This window comes from Diaphorina citri, unplaced genomic scaffold, assembly GCF_000475195.1.
Source record: "Diaphorina citri unplaced genomic scaffold, Diaci psyllid genome assembly version 1.1 scaffold1818, whole genome shotgun sequence".
Lineage (NCBI taxonomy): Eukaryota > Metazoa > Arthropoda > Insecta > Hemiptera > Psyllidae > Diaphorina > Diaphorina citri.
This window is the reverse complement of record NW_007379244.1, coordinates 1-19502: the sequence shown is the minus strand read 5'-3', so window position 1 is coordinate 19502 and position 19502 is coordinate 1. Positions and strand designations below refer to the sequence as shown.

The window sequence follows — 19502 nt, the reverse complement described above, 5'->3', positions numbered from 1 at the left end:
TGCGCTGAATGCTATCCTTGCACGCAATCGTCCATCCAATAGGAACGTATCTATTTCCCCTCTTGCGCTGAATTCTATCCCTTCCACTCCTGCGCCTAAACCGGGGCCTTCTCAAAGCACTATCTCTGTTGTTCCTACCTCCGTTACTTCTGCTCCTAAATATGCCCCTTCTCAAAATTCTGTTCCTGTCTCTTCTACGTCCCCTACTGTTCCTAAATCTGTCCCTGCCCCTCAAACCTCTTCTGCCCGCTCTGAGCAACCAAATAATCAGCACACGGGAGTAAAAAGTCCCGTTCAATCTTTCCTTCAACAAAATGAATCAATAAAAAGTCCCTCTGAGCAACCAAATAATCAGCATATGGGTGTAAAAAGTCCAGCATATGGGTGTAAAGAATATACGGGAAAACCCATCACCACTCAATCCCTCGTTCATCATACAGAACGAAATTCCAGCTCTCAGCTATCCATTAAACAAACGGGAGTAAATAACACTGGTCAACCTACAGGACTAAATGCCAATATCCAACATATGAGTGCCACCAATACTCAACATACGAGAGAAAGTGCCACCAATACTACACATACAAGAGAAAATCCCACCACTAGTCAATATAAGGGAATTCATGTCACTCAGTTTACATCTAAAGAACAGACGGGAGTAAATGCTACCAGCCAGTTTTCATCTGAACATATGGGACTGAAAGGTCAAACTTCCCTTCAGCAAGACACAGCACGAAATGCTTCCCAACTTTCTTCGGGGCAAGTTACAGGAGGCCAAAGTACCCCTAAAACTCCGATTAATCAAGATCCGAGAGGTCCTGGTACCTCTAAAACTCCTTATAATCAAGAGACTGGGAGTCCTAGCACCTCTAAAAATGCCCTTAAACAAGAGACGGGAAGCCCAAGTATCTCTAAAACTCCGTTTAATCAAGATCTGGGAAGCCCTAGTACCTCTAAAACTGCCCTTCATCAACATACAGGCAACTCGAACACTTCTAGTCACTTCCCCTCTAAAACCACGCCTACCCCCTCCAGCTCTCTAGATCCTCCCACCCCCTCTTCTTCCTCTACCCCTCTTCCGCCTGCACGCAATCGTCCATCCAATAGGAACGTATCTATTTCCCCTCTTGCGCTGAATTCTATCCCTTCCACTCCTGCGCCTAAACCGGGGCCTTCTCAAAGCACTATCTCTGTTGTTCCTACCTCCGTTACTTCTGCTCCTAAATATGCCCCTTCTCAAAATTCTGTTCCTGTCTCTTCTACGTCCCCTACTGTTCCTAAATCTGTCCCTGCCCCTCAAAGCTCTATTTTAACCTCTTCTGCCCCTACTTCTAAATCTGTCCCTCCTCAAAACTCCCCTGCCTTTACAACGTCCCCTATTCCTAAATCCCTCCCTCACTGCCCAACCTCTGCGGCTTCCCCTGTCGTGTCTCTTCCCAATTCTCCTCCCACCTCCCCTAAATCCCTCCCTCAGTCCCCCACCTCGGTTTATTCCCCTACAAATTCCCCCATTGTCTCCCTTCCTACCTCTCCTAAATCCGGTCCTGCCTCTCCCCCGTCTATTTTCTCCCTCCCCTCTTCTCCCGAAGCTTCGCTCCCTCCCTCTCTCCCCATTTCTCGCGAAGCTTCTCTCCCCTCTTCTCCTGTTAATTCCTTCCCCTCCTTCGATGTGTCTACCCTCCCCTCGAATTCGACGCTGCTGATTGGCTGGCGCTGTCCGCTGTGTACTCTCATGAATTCACCCACTCGCCCGGGCTGTGCGGCCTGCGATAGTGAGAGGCCGAGGGACTACAGGGTGCCCCGCAACTATGCCGTGAGTCCGAACGAGCTGGGCCGACTGCGCGCCGAGGAGCAGATTGAGAAGGTGAGTGACTGTTTTGGGCGGTTCAGAAATTTTTGAACCTCTTCCAATAGAGCAGTTGCGCTTACTTGGTTGAAGTTTCTGAGATAAAGAGCAGAAAAAATAAGGAACTAGGGATTTTTTTTCTTTTTCTTCTACGACTTCTAGATCCGGAGATAAATCGATTTAAAGAATACCGGTAAATCTTGAACTTTGACGTCACGGCATACGCTCCCGTACGCGATGACGTCATAATTCATGACTCCCGCTTCGTTTGTTTGTGCGCATGCGTTTCTGCGCATTTAGACGTGCAATCTGACGTCACAACTCTTTGAACTTTTTCATTAGAACGGCATTTATAAATTGAATTTTCGACCTTTTAAAGTTACTTTTTCGGAGTTTTGACCTCAAATTTGCATTTTTCACAACTTTTTACGTAGGAATTGATCTTTTATTAATAACATTTTCCCAATTCCAACTCCTCCATTGAACAAATATCAAAAATAAAACAAATTCGAACTTCCCGTTAAACAAATTTGAACTAACCTTTAACCTTATCTGTCTTCCTTTCCCAGGAAGTGGCTGCCCAGAAAGTTGCCAACTACGAGGAGCTAGTTCTCCTAGAGAGGGCAGACCTTGTCCTGAACACGCAGACATTTGAGTGTCCTATATGTTTCACTGAGTGTACCCCACCTAATGGTGCCGTACTGCGCGAGTGTCTGCACTCATTCTGCAAGTAAGTTGAAACAAGGTACCTAGAAACCTAGGTATTTTGTAATGCAACAAGTGGTCAGTGAATGATGTAGTACAGAAAACAAATGGTGCTCAGTTGTTGCTCGCACTATTCATTTTCTATCAACATGAACATTTCAGTGCTGGATTGTACATACATTGAAAGTGACCCCTTTGGAAAGTTGCCAACTACGAGGAGCTAGTTCTCCTAGAGAGGGCAGACCTTGTCCTGAACACGCAGACATTTGAGTGTCCTATATGTTTCTCTGAGTGTACCCCACCTAATGGTGCCGTACTGCGCGAGTGTCTACACTCATTCTGCAAGTAAGTTGAAACACGCGATCCGTTGAGCCGGTAAACTTTGTATTATATTGTAAAGAAATCCTAATAAAGAATTATGAAATAATAATAACGTGTGAATAGAGTGGAATTTTCTCACACAGTGGAAAAATGATCATGAAATCAAACCATTTGTCAAGTTTGAGAATAGTAAAGCCATTCAGAAAGTGAAGGCTTCAAGTACAACTACGAGCACAAGTATTTCTCAATCTAAAGATAGTGAAAAAAATGTTGCTGCACATATGGAAAGCAGTGAAGAAACGAGACATTGTTCCAAAGCGACAAATGTTCAAAGCGGGCCATAATCGGAGTTACAAAAAAAAAAAAAAAAAAAAAAAATCGCTCTATCCAGAAATTAAACTTAAACAAATTTTAAGCTAAAATTAATAATTATTATTGGTGGCGCGTCTGCCTTGTAAGCACTAGGCCGCGGGTTCGATTCCCGCCCGGGGCGGATTTTATCCTGAAGGTTACAACTACGAGCACAAGCTCGAGTATTTCTCAATCTAAAGATAGTGAAAAGAATGTTGCTGCACATATGGAAAGCAGTGAAGAAACGGGACATTGTTCCAAAGCGACAAATGTTCAAAGTATGATCATGAAATCAAACCATTTGTCAAGTTTGAGAATAGTAAAGCCATTCAGAAAGTGAAGGCTTCAAGTACAACTACGAGCACAAGCTCGAGTATTTCTCAATCTAAAGATAGTGAAAAGAATGTTGCTGCACATATGGAAAGCAGTGAAGAAACGAGACATTGTTCCAAAGCGGCAAATGTTCAAAGCAGCAGTCAACAAAGCACAACTGTAATCAATAACAATACAACTGAACAGATTCAACAAAACAAACTTCTGGTCAACAGAACCAAAGTAAACGGTACTAACACAACGGAAACTAAAGTAATCGAAACGAAACTAAATGAAACCAACGGCCTAGAACTCGCGGATGCAATCAAGAAAACAAACCATGTCCAAAGTGTTGATGACGTAGAGTTTGATGACAATAGTTTGGACCGTACCTTCTCTGCATTCTCTCTATGTTTCAGCCGAGCTTCCAGTTTAGAACGTGATACGAGTGAGCACCACAACATCAGAGAAGATTACAAAGGGGAGGGCACTACCCAAAAGAAAGAGACAGGACCGAAAAGTCCCTCTCAGCAACCAAGTAGTCATATGGGAGTAAAAAATCCCACTCAATATTCCCTTCAAGACGATAAATCAATAAAAAGTCCCTCTGAGCAACCAAGTAGTCATATGGGAGTAAAAAATCCCACTCAATCTTCCCTTCAACAAGATACGCGAATAAAAAGTCCCTCTGAGCGACCAAACAATCAGCATATGGGAGTAAAAAGTCCCGTTCAATCTTCCCTTCAACAAGATACGGGAATAAAAAGTCCCTCTGAGCAACCAAATAATCAGCACACGGGAGTAAAAAGTCCCGTTCAATCTTTCCTTCAACAAAATGAATCAATAAAAAGTCCCTCTGAGCAACCAAATAATCAGCATATGGGTGTAAAAAGTCCAGCATATGGGTGTAAAGAATATACGGGAAAACCCATCACCACTCAATCCCTCGTTGCTGGCTGCAAGTGTGGAGTGAATGGAATCAAGTGTCATCCAAAATGTAACTATTGTCATTAAGACAATAATCAAGTCACTCAATATGAATTCTTGGAAGACAAATCTTGCCAAAAAATCCTTTTAAAAGAAAGGAATTTTTACGTTAATTGAAAATCTTATTAGCTCATCACAAAAAATTGCGTTCCTCAATTGACACACTAAACTAAATTCTATGACGACTTGGGACTCGAACCACCAACCTCTGGATTCGAAGTCTCTTATGGCTAATTGGTGCTACCTTATGGGTAATAGTACCGTCAAATGATGGTAGAGTGTGCGATAGTTATGTCGGTTTTCTATTGCAAATTTATGTTTTGAGTTGGATTTGTAAAATCCTTGATATTTATATATTCTAATGTGTTTTCAGAAGATGTAAAATTTTATTTTTATTAAAAATTGAAGACAATAAATTTATTGTTGTGCACTGATATTTCGTATCTTGGGTTTCATTTGATTCTCTAGCAACTCTAGCTTATAAGGGGGTGAAAATGGTCTTTTTAGGGGTACCTACCTATGTTACTCAATAACTTTTTTAATAAGTTTTAAGGTTTTGAGTAATGGGTTTTACCCTGCATTCGGCAACAAGCTGCCCACACACACACACACACACCCAGTCTGAGTGGGACCGGGAAAAGCCAACAGCAAGCGATTGCCGAAATGGTCACCCATCAGGGTACTAACCACGCGCAACGTTGCTCAACTTCACTGATCCATTGGAAAATCGTTAACTCAACGTGCCATCACACTGGATAAAGTCTTGATAACATAATTTATTATGTAGAAAGTGATAAGGTTCGTTCTCGGAACGGTTGGCTTTCTCCTATCCTGTCTTCCTTCTCTCTTCGCCTTCGGGATGATAAAACCTTGGCAGTTACAGTTCCCTCTATCGATTACCTACATTATTTTCCTTCCTATAGATTATAGAATAAGGAAAGTAAAAAAGCAAAAAAATAGCAATCGTATTTCAAAAACCCACGTTTCAACTTTTTCGCGGGGTTTTCAAAATGTGATAAGAAATCATTTCAAAATGGCTGTTATGGCTGCCTTGGCGCGCGAAATTTTGAATGCCAACCTAGTTAGCTTAGTTGGTAGCGCGTCTGCCTCGTAAGCGCTAGGCCGCGGGTTCGGTTCCCGCCCGGGCCGGGTTTTATCCTGAACGGATAGTATTCGTTCTCGGAACGGCTGACTTTCTCCCATCCTGTCTTCCTTCTCTCTTTGATTTTGGGACGATAAGACCTTAGCACTTACAGTTCCCTCTATCAAACCTGTTCCCTCTAATTGTTTTTGAGCGCATCTGTCATTTAGAACCACTTACCTACCCCTAAAAAAAAAATTGTTTCCGCAAGGAAAATTCTATTGTTCCTGTTCTGATTTCAGTTGTGTTCTAACCCCCTAACCATGTCAATAATGTCAGAATCCACCCTAGTGTTAGGGTGGCGATGTCCACTGTGTACTCTGATGAATTCTCTGACGAGATGTGAATGCGCCGCGTGTGCTACCAGACAGCCTGGTGATGCTGTTCTAGAAGAGTACTTTGTCAGCCCGGACGAGTATAATGAGATCAGGACCGAGGTGCAAGTAGATCAGGTAATTAATGAAGACGAGAGGTGCAATAAACTGTAGACTTCGCTCAGAAAGAGGGCCATGTGGGTCCCCGAAGAGCCCATGGCCCCAAAGTGTCCATTGGTGCCACAACCTATAGGAAATTTTCTGCATGTGCCGAAGATGTAAGTGCGTGTGAGAAGGGACTGTAAAAACGGGGGTCTCATCATCCAGGAAGACAAAATGGGTAGGAGAAAGTCAGCCGTTCTGAAATCAATCTTCGAAATTTATCCTAAACGAAGAAATTTCAACTTTTATTTATAGTAGGATTTAGTACAATAAAGTTTCGCCAGGTGGGAAGCTAGCCAGCGCCCTAGAGCTTCCAAGGCAGGCGCCCTACGTTACAAACTATGTACTTAACTATTCCGAAAAGATGTATTCCTATTACGAGTAATTGAGGGCAAAAACGACTTACAAGTCTTACAACCCATATAAGTCTCATGTCCTATAAGTCGTTTTTGCATCAAACACCTCAATTAACACTTTTTTCATCCTTGCTTCCAGAAAACAAAAGGGGGGAAAAAAGTTATTAACAATTTTAAAAAAAAAAAAAAAAAAAAAAAAAAAAGCAAATTACAGTCGATCTAAATAGTGAATTAGGTATAGTCATTTTAAATAGCAAATTACAATAATTTCAAATAGTAAATAATAGTCATTGGAGCCGTCAGCTTTTCGCCTACCCTCGTCTTGTGAATATGTATAATGGAGGAGTTGCAATTGGGAAAATATTATTGATAAAAGGTCAATTCCTACGTAAAAAGTTGTGAAAAATCCAAATCTGAGGTGTCAAAACTCCGAAAAAGTAATCTGCTCCTAAATATGCCCCTTCTCAAAATTCTGTTCCTGTCTCTTCTACGTCCCCTACTGTTCCTAAATCTGTCCCTGCCCCTCAAAGCTCTATTTTAACCTCTTCTGCCCCTAGAGCTTCCAAGGCAGGCGCCCTACGTTACAAACTATGTACTTAACTATTCCGAAAAGATGTATTCCTATTACGAGTAATTGAGGGCGAAAACGACTTACAAGTCTTACAACCCATGTAAGTCTCATGTCCTATAAGTCGTTTTTGCATCAAACACCTCAATTAACACTTTTCATCCTTGGTTTATAAACCTGAGTATGCGGACTCTTTAGAGGTGCTGCAGGTGAATTTTAGAGAAACTGGGGAGGTTGAAATATACCAGTGAGGGTACTTTGTAATTTGTAATTTGTAATTTATTTGTACAATTTATTTGACTTATAATACATAATATGAGTACAATGTAAAGGTACTTCTAGGTTCCATCAAGGCCAGGGTATAGCAGCTTGGGCAGGGGGAAAAATACTGGTCACAATAGATCTACAGAGGTCGCAGTGTTAATTGCATACTCTCTTGGGAGAGGAGCAACCAGTCCCATAATAGAATAATAGAATAGAACCTCTTAAAAAAAATCTTTCTTCATTGTTGCCGAATATTCATAGTCATCAATCATGTTATTTAATCTCTTTTTATTCTCACCAGGCTATCCACGACGGTTTGAACTGCAAGCAGTACCAGGACCACATGAAGGCAGACTCGGACACCAACCTGGATGCGCGCCGGACGCGTGACATGCTGCATGACATGGTGGAGCGTGGTGAAGCCATGGCATGCCCGCAATGTCATGTGGTGCTCATGAAAAAGTGGGGCTGTGATTGGTTGCGGTGTTCCATGTGCAAGACTGAGATCTGTTGGGTCACGCGTGGCCCGAGGTGGGGACCTAATGTAAGTCAATTGAATAGATTGAATATAAGTATGTATTTACATTGTTTATTCTGCCAGAATGAGACTGAAAAGTCCCTTTACCCCAGCAGTCTAAACAGGGTCTCGTGAATTTTATGGACCATTAGGCCACTTTCCACACGAAATGGATTGCAAATATTTCAACGGGTTACTTTCTAGTCTTTTCGTGTTGACCCAGCACCTAAATGGGAAGTATTGTGTCTCTTCTCGCCCATCTGATGAGGGACCTACTACGGAATGGGCATGCTACGACACAGACCACATGCGTCTAATGCAGCAGTTGTTTCATTGATACGAAATAAAAACGGCGGTGAAACACTCATCTTTTTAAAAAGCAAGAAAACACTGGTAACTCTGAGCTGTAAAACTTCAGTAGCTACCTATTGTGTTTCCTATTTGGTAAATTCCTAATCAAGGATTTTATTTTCTGTTTTTCCAGGGCAAAGGTGATACAACTGCTGGCTGCAAGTGTGGAGTGAATGGAATCAAGTGTCATCCAAAATGTAACTATTGTCATTAAGACAATAATCAAGTCACTCAATATATGAATTCTTGGAAGACAAATCTTGCCAAAAAATCCTTTTAAAAGAAAGGGATTTTTACGTTAATTGAAAATCTTATTAGCTCATCACAAAAAATTGCGTTCCTCAATTGACACACTAAACTAAATTTTATGACAACTTGGGATTCGCCCCACCAACCTCTGGATTCGAAGTCTCTTATGGCTAATTGGTGCTACCTTATAGGTAATAGTACCGTCAAATGATGGTAGAGTGTGCGATAGGTTTGTCGGTTTTCTATTGTAAATTTATGTTTTGAGTTGGATTTGTAAAATCCTTGATATTTATATTCTAATGTGTTTTCAGAAGATGTAAAATTTTATTTTTATTAAAAATTGAAGACAATAAATTTATTGTTGTGCACTGATATTTCGTATCTTGGGTTTCATTTGATTCTCTAGCTTATAAGGGGGTGAAAATGGTGTTTTTAGGGGTACCTAGGTATGTTACTCAATAACTTTTTTAATAAGGTTCAAGGTTTTGAGTAATGGGTTTTACCCTGCATTCGGCAACAAGCTGCCCACCTACTCACATTCACCTCACCCAGCCTGAGTGGGACCGGGAAAAGCCAACAGCACGCGATTGCCGAAATGGTCACCCTCACCCATCCGGGTACTAACCACGCGCAACTTTGCTTAACTTCGCTGATCCATTGGAAAATCGTTAACTCGACGTGCCATCACTGGATAAAGTCTTGATAACTTTCTCCTATCCTGTCTTCCTTCTCTCTTCGCTTTCGGGATGATAAAACCTTGGCAGTTATAGTTCCCTTGTATTGATTACCTACATTACTTTCCTTCCTATAAAATAAGAAAAGTAAAAAAGCAAAAAAATAGCAATCGTATTTCAAAAACCTCTGTCTTCCTTCTCTCTTCGATTTCGGGACGATAAGACCATAGCAGTTACAGTTCCCTCTGTCAAACCTCTTAAAAAAAAAAAATCTACGAAATTTATCCTAAACGAAGAAATTTTAACTTTTATTTATAGTAGGAACTTTTATTTATTTATTTTTAGTAGAATAAAGTTTCGCCTGGTGGGAAGCTAGCCAGCGACTTAGAGCTTCCAAGGCAGGCGCGCTACGTTACAAACTATGTGCTTAACTATTCCGAAAAGATGTATTCCTATTACGAGTAATTGAGGGCAAAAACGACTTACAAGTCTTACAACCCATGTAAGTCTGATGTCCTATAACCTATAAGTCGTTTTTGCATCAAACACCTCAATTAACACTTTTCATCCTTGCTTCCAGAAAACACAAGCCCAGAAAGAAGCTAACTATAAAGAGCTCGTTCTCCTGGAGAAAGCAGAACTGGTCCTGAACATAGAAACATTTGAGTGCCCTATATGTTTCACTGAGTGTACTCCATCTAATGGTGCCGTACTGCGCGAGTGTCTGCACTCATTCTGCAAGTAAGTTCAAGATGAGGGTTTCACCGCCGTTTTTATTTCGTACCAATGAAACAACTGCAGCATTAGACGCATGTGGTCTGTGTCGTAGCAAGTCCATCCCGTGGTATGTTTCTCATCAGATGGGCGATAAGAGACTCAATACTTCCCCGTCTATAATGTAATAGGGTGTTGCCAATATACTTTGTCAATTACCTGTATTGTATGCACTTTAAAATAAATAAATTCAAATTCAATTAATCCGATCGGATTTTGACGTAATTTGGTAAAAATATGGGGGTAATTTTGCCCGTCCTGGAGAAAGCAGAACTGGTCCTGAACATAGAAACATTTGAGTGCCCTATATGTTTCACTGAGTGTACTCCATCTAATGGTGCCGTTCTGCGCGAGTGTCTGCACTCATTCTGCAAGTAAGTTCAAGATGAGTGTTTCACCGCCGTTTTTATTTCGTAGCAATGAAACATCTGCTCCATTAGACGCATGTGGTCTGTGTCGTAGCAAGTCCATCCCGTAGTATGTCTCTCATCAGGTGGGCGAGAATAGATTCAATACTTCCCATTCAATCCGATCCGATTTTGACGTAATTTGGCAAAAATATTCAAGATATGAGGGTAATTTTGCCCAAACTCTGGGCTTAATTAGGCTTCCAGATAAGTTCATTTCCAGATTGATAGACTATCAAAACATTTTTTCTTAGACTTGTTCTTAGCGCCCCCTCATGATTAATAATACGCCAAGCAGGTCTATAATGTAATAGGGTGTTGCCATTATACTTTGTCAATTACCTGTATTGTATGCACTTTAAAATAAATAAATTCAAATTCAATTAATCCGATCCGATTTTGACGTAATTTGGCAAAAATATGAGGGTAATTTTGCCCAAACTCTGGGCTTAATTGGGCTTCCAGATAAGTTCATTTCCAGATTGATAGACTATCAAAACATTTTTTCTTAGACTTGTTCTTAGCGGCCCCCTCATGATTAATAATACGCCAAGCAGCTTTTTAGTCCGTCCTTCCTTTATTATTATAACAGTAATAAAAAGGTATAAGGGACGGACTATTGTATTCGCTTCGGTGTCGTCTGTCTGTCTGTCAGTCTGTCTGTCTGTCTGTTCCAAGTTTATTATCATGTGCAAATTTTGTTGTTCCTTTTTATATTGTCTAATTTTCTGTGGTGCTATATTAATATTATTGTTTACTAGATGTAGACATATTTTTAGAAAGAGGTTTGATAGAGGGAACTGTAACTACTGACATCTTAGCGTCGCGGGTCGGAGAGCGAACCTTACCTGAATAGAGTCCGTCCCGGGCGGAAATCGAACCCGCGACCTGGTGCTTACAAAACAGGCGCTGACTAGGCTGGCTAGTAGTAGATATCTATTAGGTTCAGTGAAACTTTCCTACTTTAGACATGCTAGTTCATACTTTTTTTTTATATTTTTGTCAGGATATTTTTATCCGTTGAGCAGTGTCCACACTTACTCATGTTTGTAATGTCAGACGATAATGTTTTATGACATTTCCAACAGAAGTGTGGACCCTGCTTTACATTTCATTTTTTATTTGGTGTTACTGTTTAGAATTTATTTTTTAGACATTTATTTTCCATTAATAAAACACACTGTTAAAAACGGACTTTTTTCTACATATACAAACAAGTTTTTATTAGTTCATTCTATTTTCTCTTCACTTTCTTCATTGCTTAATTCCTTCTTCCCCTTCCTTTACACTCTTTAATTCACCCTCCCTCCCTTTCTTGCTATGAAAAGCCCTATTTTCACATAGGTTTGTAGACTATCGCCGCTAAGACCGGTTTTAGCGTCACCTATGTTAAGCTACGCCGAGCAAGGCCAATAAATGAATGGGTGACTTGAACCTTATATTGGGAATTGGATGGGTGACTTAAACCTTATATTGGGAATAAAGGGAGAACGGGCTCTAGTCTTGATTTTAAATAATTACATGAAAGTAAAATCAATAAATCAAATCAAGAATGATAATAAACTGAATATTAAACAAATTAGGTAGGTACATAGGTACTGATTTTCTCTAATCACTACGGGCTGAAAAATTCCCGGAGGGACGGAGCTGCTTTTTGTTTGTTACTCGACTGAGACTCCCTCTCTTTCCGCAGGCAATGTCTATCCCATCTGATCGAATACAGTGACGAAGCAGAGGTCAAATGCATTAGGTAGGTACATAGGTACTGATTTTCTCTAATCACGATCGAATAAACTACGGGCTAAAAAATTCCCGGAGGGACGGACCCAGCTTTTTGTTTGTTACTCGACTGAGAATCCCTCTCTTTCCGCAGGCAATGTCTATCCCATCTCATCGAGTACAGTGACGAAGCAGAGGTCAAGTGTCCCTACGTGGACAACGACTACTCCTGTTCCTGCCTCATTCGGGACCGGGAAATCAAAGCCCTCGTGAGTCCAGCCCTGTACGACAAGCATCTCGCTAAGTGTGTGTCCCTGGCTGAGAATCAAATGGAGAACGCGTTCCACTGTAAAACCCCGGACTGTCAGGGCTGGTGCACGTTTGAGGACGAGGTGAACGAATTTCATTGTCCCGTGTGTTGGCACTGCAACTGTTTGACTTGTCAGGTAAATATGTATAATAAATGTCTTTCTTTGTGTCATTATTTCACAACTTTGGGTGCTCACTGCAGCATTGTAGGATTTTCCAAATACATATATCACAATAATCCAGCTCTCAATCACCTACCATGCTGGCACCGGTCGCTATGCGCATTTATATTACATAGCTACTCATTTTCCTCACGAGGCTGAGCCAGTCACGATACAAATTTTTTGACCCCGCCGGGAATCGAACCCGGGTCTCCCGCGTGCAAGGTAAGCGCAGTGACCACTACGCCATGGGAGCTGACCTTGTCAGGTAAATTAATAATTAAATAATCATGTCATAGAAGTTTAAAAAAAAAGAGGTTTGGTCACTTAAAATAAAGAACTATGACGTGATCCCGTACGGGAGCGTATGCTGTGACGTCAAAGTTCAAGATTTACCGGTATTTTTTATTATTATCATTATTATTTAATCGATTTATCTCCAGATCTAGAAGTCGTAGAAAAAAAAAAAGAGAAAAATTCCCTCGTTCCTCATTTTTTCTGCTCTTTGTCTTAGAAACCTCACCCAAGTAAGCGCAACTGCTCCATTAATAACTTTCCTTCTCACATCAGGCGATTCATGATGAGCTGAATTGCAAGCAATACCAGGATCATTTGAAAGAGGTCGCTAAGACGAACGAGGATGCGAGGAAAACTCAAGAGATGTTGGATCGAATGCTCGAGAGACGTGAAGCTATGAAATGTCCACGCTGTGAAGTTCTGGTGATGAAAAAGTCGGGCTGTGATTGGTTGCGGTGTTCTATGTGTAAGACTGAGATCTGTTGGGTCACGCGCGGCCCGAGGTGGGGACCTGGGGTAAGTTCTGACTAGATTTTCCCCTTTCTATATGTTTTATCGTCCGGAAATCGAGGAAAAAACGAGGATAGGGAAAAGACTTTATCTATTTAGAATAAAAATGTCCACGCTGTGAAGTTCTGGTGATGAAAAAGTCGGGCTGTGATTGGTTGCGGTGTTCCATGTGTAAGACTGAGATCTGTTGGGTTACGCGCGGCCCGAGGTGGGGACCTGGGGTAAGTTCTGACTAGATTTTCCCCTTTCTGTATGTTTTATCGTCCAGAAATGTAAGAAAAAACGAGGACAGGGAAAATACTTTATCTGTTTAGAATAATGTTCGCCCCGGGCGGGAATCGAACTCGCAATTAGCGCTCACATAACACTGAAATAGGACCAAAAGACTCAAGAAGTAAAGAGTCCTTTTATCCCAGCAGTAAACTACTACTACATCGATAAGGATTATTTTTCAACTTATTGTTGCATCACAAATTTTTATCTGTAAATGGTTTCTTCAAATTAGAGTGATCTCAAAAGGCAAGGTAAACCTAGACTCCTAGACCCTTGACAAATGGAGTGTGCCCGAAGGCATGTGATGTGTTCAAATCCGCTCGACCCCAAATTTATTGATGTTTTTGTTTTCCCCAGGGGCATGGTGATAATTCCGGTGGCTGTGGGTGTCGAGTCAGAGGTAGATGTCACCCCCAGTGTGGAAACTGTCATTAAATACTGATGGAACTATCAATAAATACTGATTGAACTGTCACTAAATAGCTAAATACTCACGGCATTGTTACTAAATATTGACGGAATTGTCATTAAATATTGACGGATTAAATATCACTAAATAATAACTGCCATTACGTCAACTGACATAACCAAAGATTGAAATTGTCAGATTTGGCTGAATATTTTTAGTGTCAAAAGTCACTAAATAATAATTTAGGTGCCAAGACGTTAGTTCATAATTTGGTTGCGAAGACAAAATTGACAAGGGAAAGTATTGTTAAAGAATATTGTTAAATTGTGATGTCACTATGCCAAAATGTCAATTTTATTCAACAATACAAATTGTTGGGTGTACAAAATCGAATTTAATTATGTGCAACGTGCCAAAACTAAATTTTAATTGCCAAAACTGGTACAAATTAGGTTTATAATCATACCGTTAGTGCCAAATGTTAATTATTTAATTGTAATTAGGTAATACTTATTTATTTTTTATTACAAGCCAGACGCTCTACTTCCCAAGCTAACTAGGCTGGCATCGATAGTTGATATAAGGGGAAAATGTATAAACATCAAAGAAAATACGCTAGAGACATAAAACAGAGAAACTCTACAGAACAGGCACGCAGATGTAAACAAATGTTTGTTTACTCTACGCACTTGACGCCATCTTGTTTTCTGACATCATCACTGAAGGGGTCTATATCAGGGAGAAGGGGGGAGTAAGCTTCATAGCAATGGAGCAGTTGCAAATGGGTAAAAATTATAAATAAATGGTCGATTCCTATGTAAAAAGTTGGGGAAAATCCAAATCGGAGGTCAAAACTCCGAAAAAATAACTGTAAAAGGTCGAAAATTCAATTTTTATTTTCCGTCAGAGTCCTGAACTCTGACGTCAGACTTGATCCGTTGAGCAGTGTCCACACTTACTTATGTTTGTAATGTCGGACGATAATGTTTTATGACATTTCCAACAGAAGTGTGGACTATGCCTGACATTAATCTTTTATTTGGTGTTACTGTTTAGAATTTGTTTGTTTGTTTGTTTGTTTGTTTTTTGTTTTGACATTTATTTTCCATGAATAAAACACATTGTTTAAACCATATTTTTTCTACTTCATACAAACAAGTTTTGAGTTAATTCTATTTCTCTTCACTTTCTTCATTGCTTCTTTCTCTCTCTCTCCCTTCCTCCTTCCTTCCCTATACCTCTATTTCTTTCTTTCTCCCTTTGTTCTTCCCTTTCCTTTCGAAAATTTCAAGTCATCCTCCCTTATACTCTCCCTCTCTTTTTGAATATGAAAAGCACATTAAATTACCTCGCACAATGGATTTCAAGTTTCAAGCTCAAGTCAATCAAAGTGTCAAATTACAGTAAATCCAAGCGTGTAGGCAATTACAGTCAACTTAAATTAAGGAGCGCGGTAGCGCTCCGCCCCGCCAAGTCAAGAAAGTTTGACCGCTAGTAAATATAGTTAGACAATCTAAGTTCCAAGTACCTAGCAAATTATAGTAATTTCAAATAGTAAATAATAGTCATTGGAACCGTCAGCTTTTCAACAACCCTCGTCTTGTGAATATGTATAATTATCAGAGAAGTTCAGAATATGGCACTTATTTTTTCCAAAATATGGCACTAAAAAGCATGGCAATATGGCACTTATTTTAGGAAAATATGGCACTTATTTAATCAATGTGATTTCTCAATATTTAGCCTTAAGATACATGAGATACATGGTATCTTAAGGCTAAATATTGAGAAATCACATTGATTGATCTCAGGTACCATAAGTTTTGAACAAAACAATACAGGCATTTATTTGTCCAAAACATGGCAAAATAAGCAATACATTTTTCCTTGGAAAGTCAAATGAAAATATAATTTTCAACGTTTTAAAATAATTTTTCGCTGTTTTGACTTGAGATTTGGATTTTTGAGGACTTTTTACATGGGAATCGACCTTTCATGCTAAATGTTTTCCCAAATGCATAACCACTAAGCACGGTTCTTTTTTAGTAAAACTTTTTCTCTTTGTTCTTAAAGTGTTATTATATTTTCCCCAAAAATGCTTAAAATATGACAAAATAATAAAAAAAGCAAGTCTTTTTAGGCTTTTTATGGCATTTTTCATGGCAAAATAAGCCGTTTTAGGCTTTTTATCGCATTTTTCCGAATTTGCTAAAATATGGCAAAATAGTATGGCGCCATGGCAATATGGCATTTGAACTTCCTTGATAATTATGCAGATACATAATATGTATATTGAATTTTGAGAAAGTAGAACTTGGAGCATTTTTCTTTGAATTAATTTTTATATGTGAAATGTGATTGAAGTTTTGTGTACAATTATAACGGTGGGAGGTTGATTAAGTACTTCGATTCAACTCTTCCTCCTCCAAACAATGATGAAAAGTCGTTAAGTCCGTGTTTTCTTGCACTCCAAAGTAGACACAGCCGCGGGCGACATTGAAAGTACCCGGAAAATATGGAAGACCACGCTTAGAAATAGAGGCGACAAAAAAGTAAAAGGAACAGAGAGAAATTAATTATAATAATAAATATAATAAACTAACTTACCTAATGTTGTACAATACGAAAAATATTAAATCGTAAAATTGTCACTAATTAACATCTTCGTATCTTTGTTCTAATTCGAATCGAATTAACAATAATTCCCCTTCATTTCACTAAATTCTTATCCATCTCTGCTAATTTCGTTCTTAAACCGCGACAAACACAGTAGTATTATGAGTGAATCTACAGCTGTTTACAAGGGTCCATACCCACCCGACCATCCTGAGGACCCCAGTGACCTGAAAATGGACAAGTTGTACGAAACTAAACTCAAGTATCCTCTCCTACCCTGGTCCCTTCTGTTAATATCCAAACTATTCTCGACTCTGCCTCTGGACATTACGATACAGGGAGTAAGTATCTTTTGAAGAAGAAGAAGAAAACCAAAGAAATAATTATTTCCCATTTGCGATCCATAAATGCTCGATTGAGACAAATGTGTGCCAGATTTTAATGAAAAATAACGAAAAAAGGAGAAACATCTTTCGGATTTTTTTTTTTTTTTTCAAAGGTTTGACAGAAGGAACTGCCAAGGTCTTATCGTCCCGAAATCGAAGAGAGAAGGAAGACAGGATAGGAGAAAGCCAGCCGTTCCGAGAACGATTATCCGTTCATTATAAATTCCACCCCGGGCGGGAAAAGAACCCACGGCCTAGCGCCTACAATGCAGACGTTCTACCAACCAAGCTAACTAGGCTGGCAGTGTTAAGGATAAATAAAATTACCATATTCCAATATTACAGGGTGTAACTGCCAAGTACAACGTGTTCCAGCTGATCTACTCCATTGTGGTGATAGTGGGCACTGTCTATCATATCTACATTACACCCTATGTATTCAACAGCCTACAGTATGAAGCAGAAGAATTCAATATAACCAGTAGTTCCGTGTATTATAGGACCGTGCAGATATCATTCCCCATAGTGGTAAAAGTTGTACTTTTTTAAGGGGTTGAACGTCCCTGTATACCTAACGCTAAGGTGTTATCGTCCCGAAATCGATGAGAGAAGGAAAACAGAACAGGAGAAAGCCAGCCGTTCCGAGAACGAACATTATCCGTTCGGGATAAAATCCGTCCCGTGCGGGAATCGAACCCGCGGCCTAGCGCTTAGAAGGCAGACGAGTTACCAACCAAGCTAACTAGGCTGGCGCTAAGGTTTTTTTGTGACGGAAGATTTAAAAGCCTAGTTTGTTTGGAGGGTAGCGTGCCTGCCTTGTGAGCGCTAATTCGCGGGTAAGATTCACACACCCGGGGAAGGATTTTATCCTAAAGAGATAAGTTTTGTTCTCGGAACGGCCGGCTTACTCCTATCCTGTCTTCTCTCTTCGCTTTCGGGACGATAAGACCTTAGCGGTTACATTTCCCTCTATCCAACTTTTTTTTTTATCGCAGTTATATCAAACATCTTAAATAGGCACTATCACTTTCTCTTTCAGATCAGTGTGGCAGCCCTGGTGTCCAAATTCACAACTCTGTTTATGCTGAGAAAGTACATTATGAAGTTGTACAAGTCTCTCTACTACAGTGATTTATACAACTCTACAATATTCATAGACAGTAACGTGAGATTTCACAATGTTCTCTCTATTCTTCTCATCGCTACTTGTCTGCTCATCAACTTGTGTATCAATGTGGTAAGCAACGTTGTGCGTGGTTGGTATTTGGATGGGTGAGTGTCCGTTCAAGGATCTTCAATATCTATATGATGCTTTTTTACGGGGCCCGAAGTTCCCATCGCGTACTTAATCTATCCCCAATTTCCCAATTGATAAATTTTATGACTTGATTTGGACTCGAACCATTAACCTACACAGCCCAAGTCCACCGCGCTAACCAGTAGGTACACCATTGAGTCTTTTTTTCCAAGAGGTTTGACAGAGGGAACTGTAACTGGTAAAGTCTTATCGTCCCGAGATCGAAGAGAGAAGGGAGCCAGGATAGGAGAAAGCCAGCCGTTCGGAGAACGAACATTATCCCTTCAGGATAAAATCCGCCCCGCGCGGGAATCGAACCCGCGGCCTAGCGCTTACAAGGCAGACGCGCTACCAACGAAGCTAACTAGGCTGGTTTTGTTCATTTTCACTGCATGGTTGTTCTATTTCGTTTCACTACACCGAGGTTGGTTTTCCCTTGATTTTTGGTACACTTGATTTCGTTTGCTTCCCCCACAGGTTCGCTTTCTCCAACTGTACGAGAGTCATGTCACCATCATTAACATCTTATACTTCAACTACATGTACTTCAGCAGCATTCAAGTGTACATCACCGAGCTGCAGTTCCTCATTCTAGCCTACGGGTTGTACATTCGATTCCAGGTATTGGTAAAAGTAGGGCCATCGGCTTTAATAAACGCCCTTGGTCACTCCGATCTGGTTAGATCTTTTGTGACGTTCCCTTTATTTTTTCTAGAAGAGCCCTAGACTTCTTACGAAGGCCAGGGTTCTTTAAGGACTGATTTCTTTGACTTCTCCAAGTGTTATGATCATGCTTGAGACGTAAAGCAGTCGTTTGTAAGAGGCAACACCACATTCACACATGATGTGTTCTGCCGTTTCTGGTGCCTCTTTGCATAGACGGCAGGTAAGTGTCTCAGCTGTACCCATTTTGTTTAGGTGGTAATTGAGGCTACAATGTCCTGTGTAGAGGACTGCAATTAACCTCAAGTTCTCTTTGCTAACACAAAGCATTTCGTTGCGATTCCAGGACATTAATCTGTACCTGTACGACGTGATAAGGGCCAATAGTGTCTTCTATAATAGCAATTATAAGAAGGAGTACTTCTACACGAAGCTGCTTGTCAAGGATTGTACCAAACCACCACCTAGGTAAGTGATGGAGGCGAGGGAAAACCTTTTCCTGATTTTTAAAAAGGCGTTTTCAACCTTTTTTTTTCTCTTTGATGGAAAAGCTAATAACATTA

At 40.2% G+C, this 19502-nt stretch overlaps 3 protein-coding genes across 3 annotated transcripts in view; all 3 read left to right on the top strand.

Moving 5' to 3' along the window:
* Positions 1-14588, top strand: part of LOC103517347 — a 52103-nt gene extending 37515 nt beyond the window's left edge. The window contains 8 exon segments of the mRNA XM_026829472.1: positions 43-1864; positions 2416-2576; positions 3487-4087; positions 5900-6115; positions 9699-9859; positions 12173-12464; positions 13059-13301; positions 13926-14588. Of these exon segments, the coding sequence (XP_026685273.1) occupies positions 43-1864; positions 2416-2576; positions 3487-4087; positions 5900-6115; positions 9699-9859; positions 12173-12464; positions 13059-13301; positions 13926-14003 (3574 nt within the window). The 3' untranslated portion in view covers positions 14004-14588.
* Positions 7580-8816, top strand: LOC103517346 (ranBP-type and C3HC4-type zinc finger-containing protein 1-like). The gene is made up of 2 exons (XM_008482372.2): positions 7580-7871; positions 8329-8816. The coding sequence occupies exons 1-2, from the start codon at positions 7671-7673 to the stop codon at positions 8407-8409; spliced, it is 282 nt and encodes a 93-aa protein (XP_008480594.1). The 5' UTR covers positions 7580-7670; the 3' UTR covers positions 8410-8816.
* Positions 14589-16671: 2083 nt separating the features above from the next.
* Positions 16672-19407, top strand: LOC113470774 (the record flags this gene model as incomplete). Its single annotated transcript, XM_026829470.1, has 4 exons — positions 16672-16934; positions 18019-18216; positions 18754-18897; positions 19286-19407. Coding segments are annotated over exons 1-4 (644 nt in total), but the record flags the coding sequence as incomplete, so codon positions are not given.
* Between the last annotated feature and the right edge of the window lie 95 nt (positions 19408-19502).